Source organism: Chiloscyllium plagiosum, unplaced genomic scaffold (assembly GCF_037043375.1).
Source record: "Chiloscyllium plagiosum isolate Xiang-an unplaced genomic scaffold, Cpla_swu_hap1 HiC_scaffold_27, whole genome shotgun sequence".
NCBI lineage: Eukaryota > Metazoa > Chordata > Chondrichthyes > Orectolobiformes > Hemiscylliidae > Chiloscyllium > Chiloscyllium plagiosum.
In genome coordinates, this window is record NW_028270165.1 from 23,929,417 (window position 1) to 23,934,247 (window position 4,831).

The following is a 4,831-nucleotide window of genomic DNA, read 5'->3' on the forward strand; positions in this document are numbered from 1 at the left end:
CACCATCCTTACGTCCCGCCTGCTGCCCGAAAAACCCTAGTCAGTTCCTCTCACTATGGAGTCCCCTATTACCACGGCTCTGTGCGATGTCCGACTCTCACAGACACACGCACACCCACACAGACATATGCGACAGACAGACAAAGAGAGGCAGAGAGAGCGGGAGACAGGCAGCGCGAGAGCGAGACAGACACAGCAAGGGAGCCCTTACCCAGTCCCACAGATAGAGAGAGAGCCCATACCCAGCCACATTCAGGAGGGAGAGAGGGACACAAGGATGTACCGCTGGAGAGAGATGAAGTGAGGAGAGTGGAGACTCACCTGGAGTATAAATACGACTGCCCTGGGCCCTGTGCTGCTGACGCCATGGAACAGTCTCTCAGATTTATTTCAGGCTTTGTAGCAGGAAGTAAACCCTTACTGAGAGCCCAGGGAGAGGCGGGCCTGTCTGAGGTTTTGGGGATCATTGCCCCGTGTGGGGAAGATGCAGTGCCAGGCTGGAACAGCGCCACGCTGACTAGAAGTCCAATGGTGAGAGAGAGTGGGCACTGCTGTGACCCTGTGACCTCACCCACGGTCTGAATGAATATGGCTCAGTCGCAGATTGGTAACTCCCTCGTGTTTAAAATCAGTGCTTGGGCTCCAGTCTCACTGTCCAGGTCAGCGTTCCCTGTCCTTGTTGAGAAGGTGATACTGAGCTGCCCTCTGTATCTGCAGTCCTTGTGGTATCGGGAACACCTACAATGCTGGGAGAGAGGGATGTCCGGGATTCTGACTCAGCGACACTGGGCCAACAGCCAATGTAGTTTGACATCAGGACAGTATACAAAACGGAAATGAGATTGCAGATGAGGATGGTCTTGTAACTACTGCCCAGTAGCACAGAGCTTGCTGCTGATCAACAGCAGATCCCACTCCTGTATTCACTTGTGAGTTTGCTCATGTTTGCGGAGATGTGATGACTGAATGAATCCTTTCCCACACACAGAGCAGCTGAACGGCCTCTCCCCAGTGTGCACTCGTCGGTGTATACGGAGGGCAGATGAATCTCGGAACCGTTTCTCACAGTTGGAGCATTTGAAGGGTCTCTCCCCGGTGTGAATTTGCTCATGTTTGCGGAGGTGCGCTAACTGAATGAATCCCTTGCCACACACAGAGCAGCTAAACGGCCTCTCCCCAGTGTGCACTCGCTGGTGTGCACGCAGGCTGGATAACTGAGTGAATACCTTGCCACACTCCGAGCAGCTGGACGGGTTTTCTCCAGTGTGAGCTCGCTGGTGTCTCACCAGGGTGAAATATTCATGGAATTTCTTCCCACATTCCGAGCAGGTGAATGGCCTCTCCCCAGTTGCAGAGCGCTGGTGTTTCCGCAGGGCAGAGGAATTGGGGAAATCCTTCCCACATTCCGAGCAGGTGAATGGCCTCTCCCTGCTGTGACCACGGCGATGAAATTCCAGGGTTGACAGGGAGTGGAATCCCTTCCCACAGTCCTCACACTTCCAGGGTTTCTCCATGTTCTGGGATGATGCTGTGTATCGGAGTTTTGCACAATCAGTTGAAGGTGAATCCCCTCAGAGCACGGGGACTGTCTCCGTGCTGGGTACTGTCTGATGCTGTTCAACGCTGGCTCCCACCTTCAAGGGTTTATTTCCCAGAGTCCGTTTGCTGGAAGACCCTTACTTGGGGATGGGAGGATGTGTCTCCGAGCTTTCCCAGTCCAGACTGATCATTTAAACCTTCGGTGTAGGTAAAACAAATGGACATTTCTCTGTGTATGGTTATCGAGGTCCTGATTAATGCACTCACTGACTGTACGTAATGTTCGTTTGGTGATGTCTGTCAGCAAGTCTTCACCGTCCAGCATCCTGTCAAAGGGGAAACATGCAAACATTAGAAATACAGTCAAAGAGATGTAAAGCATGGAAACAGACCCTTCGGTCCAACTCATCCATGCTGAGCAGATATCCCAACCTAAATTAGTCCCACCTGCCAGCACTTGGCCATATCTCCCGAAACCCTTCCTATTCATATACCCATCCAGATGTGTTTTAAATGTTGCAATTGTACCAGCCTCCACCACTTCCTCTGGCAACTCATTCCATACAACAGTTGCCCCTTAGGTCTCTTTTATATCGTTCTCCTCTCACCCTTAACCTATGCCCTCTAGTTCTGGACTCCCCCAACCCAGGGAAAATACTTTGTCTATTTACCCTATCCTTGCCCCTCATGATTTTATAAACCTCTATAAGGTCACCCCTCAGCCTCCGACACTCCACATTGTGTGCAGTTTTGGTCGCCATACTATAGGATGTGGAGGCACTGGAACGGGTGCAGAGGAGGTTTACCAGGATGTTGCCTGGTATGGTAGAAAGATCATATGAGGAAAGGTTGAGGCACTTGGGGTTGTTTTCATTGGAGAAAAGAAGGTTTAGGGGTGACTTGATAGAGGTGTATAAGATGATTAGGGGTTTAGATAGGGTCGACAGTGAGAATCTTTTTCCACGTATGGAGTCAGCTATTACAAGGGGGCATAGCTTTAAATTAAGGGGGGGTAGGTATAGGACAGATGTTAGGGGTAGGTTCTTTACTCAGCGAGTCGTGAGTTCATGGAATGCCCTGCCAGTAGCAGTGGTGGACTCTCCCTCATTATGGGCATTTAAGCGGGCATTGGATAGGCATATGGAGGATAGTGGGCTAGTGTAGGTTAGGTGGGCTTGGATCGGCGCAACATCGAGGGCCGAAGGGCCTGCACTGCACTGTATTCTTCTATGTTCTATGTTCTATGAAAACAGCCCCAGCCTATGCAGCCTCTCCCTCTAGCTCAAATCCTCAACTCTGGCAACATCCTTGTAAATCTTCTCTGAATCCTTTCAAATTTCACAACACCTTCCCGATAGGAAGGAGACCAGAATTGCACACAATATTCCAACAGTGACCGAACCAAGAGGCCATCCATCCCACCCCCTTACTCTTGTAAATTCCTTATTGAATGGATCGGTTGGAGAGACAGAGGCAATCTGATAGGATTCGCAGCCAACAGCATTTATTGCAGATATAACCCTCAGTACCAGTAAACTCTCCCTGAACTCCCACATCCAACAAGAAGAGCAGGTCACTCTTACACTAAAGGACATTTTTGTTCTTTCAATCTACAGACCCAGAAAATAGCACTGCCTTATTCCTCAACTAAACATTGCTCCAGGCTAACTTAATACTTATGGCTTATATTTTTAAACTTAATCAAGATACATATCTCAATAAGAACAGAACAACTGGAGGTTCTCTGGGATGGGATTTCCCTCCTTCTCTCCCCCATTGACACACTGCTGTCCCTGATACACACCCTCCCCATCCTCCTGAAGGAGCTGATACTCACTGTCTCCTGTCCTGGACAAGACTCTGCTCCCCGTCCAGTTGCTGCAGCAGGATGGGGGGGCTCGTGCTCCCTGAAGCTGCACACAGGGGAAGGGGGAGGAGCCTCAGCCCGGGAGAATGCTTCCGGGTCTTCTTCGTTTCCCATTGGTCAAAGCGGCGCATTGTGACTCGCCGGGGTAGGCGGGGCTAGGGTCCCTTCGACAGGGATTCTGGGATTTGTAGTCCGCAGGCAGCAACTGGAGCCATGTCCCTGGGAAGTGGAGGCTGATGGGAACAGGGATCCTCATGCAGACACACAGGGACATGTGGGTCATCACTGGGACTTACTGGGATTTACTCAGGCAACAAGATTTCACAAGGCCCTGGATTCTTTGAACATCCTGGAGAAAGTGAGGACTGCAGATGCTGGAGATCAGAGCTGAAAAATGTGTTGCTGGAAAAGCGCAGCAGGTCAGGCAGCATCCAGGGAACAGGAGAATCGACGTTTCGGGCATAAGTCTTCCTGAAGAAGGGCTCATGGCCGAAAAGTCGATTCTCCCACTCCTTGGATGCTGCCTTACCTGCTGCGCTTTTCCAGCAACACATTTTTCAGCTTCTTTGAACATCTTGTTCAATACATTGACAACAAATATCACTGTCCGTCCAGGACAAAAACTTGTCAGAAATAAATATTGTCTTTCCTGGTGCTATGCACAAATGCTGCCCTGCTCACCGTCTGTGAAGGGAATTTATAAACTCCTTCCCTGACAGTGCCACAAAGAGAGACAGAGAGAGATTCAGAATATTGTCTCATGGAGCTGAGCTCAAATGCAGCTCTGCTCACCCTGTGTGAGGTGTGTTGAAAAACCCCATCCCTGTCAGTGCCACAAAGAGAGAGAGAGATTCACAATATTTTCTCTCCTGGAGCTGTGCACAAATGCAGCCCTGCTCTCCCGGTGTGAAGGGAGTTTATAAACTTCATCCCTTCAAAGCAGGAGAGAGAGAGAGAGAGATTCACAAAGTTCTTTCTCCTGGTGCTGTGCACAAATGCAGCACTACTCACCCTCTGTGAGGGGAGTTTATAAACTCCTTCCTGTCAGTGCAGGAGTGAGACAGAAAGAACAAGAGAGATTCACAATATTCTCTCTTCTGGAGCTGAGCACAAATGCAGCCCTGCTCTCCCTGTGTGAAGTGAGTTTATAAACTCCACCCTGTCAGCGCAACAGAGAGAAAGGGGTTCACAATATTTATTCTCCTAGAGCTGTGCACAAATGTAGCCTTGCTCACCCTCTGTAACGGGTGTTTATAAACTCCAAAACTGACAGTGCAGGGGAGAGAGAGAGGGATTCACAATATTGTCTCTTCTGGAGCTGAGCAAAAGTGCAGTCCTGCTCACCCTCTGCGTAGGGAGTTTATAAATTCCATCCTGCGAGAGAGAGAAAGAGAAAGTGAGAGAGAGAGAGATTCACAATATTCT

General features: G+C 49.8%; 1 protein-coding gene across 2 annotated transcripts; it reads right to left on the reverse strand.

Annotated features, from left to right (window-relative positions):
* Positions 1-3,453, reverse strand: LOC148143452 (uncharacterized). Of its 2 annotated transcripts, XR_015751222.1 has the most exons (3): positions 3,377-3,453; positions 322-1,865; positions 1-19 (listed from the first exon to the last, which is right to left on the reverse strand). XR_015751222.1 is itself a non-coding variant. In XM_087974191.1 (2 exons), the coding sequence occupies exon 2, from the start codon at positions 1,512-1,514 to the stop codon at positions 924-926; it is 591 nt and encodes a 196-aa protein (XP_087830317.1). In that variant the 5' UTR covers positions 1,515-1,865; positions 3,377-3,453; the 3' UTR covers positions 232-923. The 2 variants fall into 2 exon arrangements, 1 of the variants encoding a protein (XP_087830317.1); XM_087974191.1 differs by lacking the exon at positions 1-19 and having other exon boundaries at positions 232-1,865.
* Between the last annotated feature and the right edge of the window lie 1,378 nt (positions 3,454-4,831).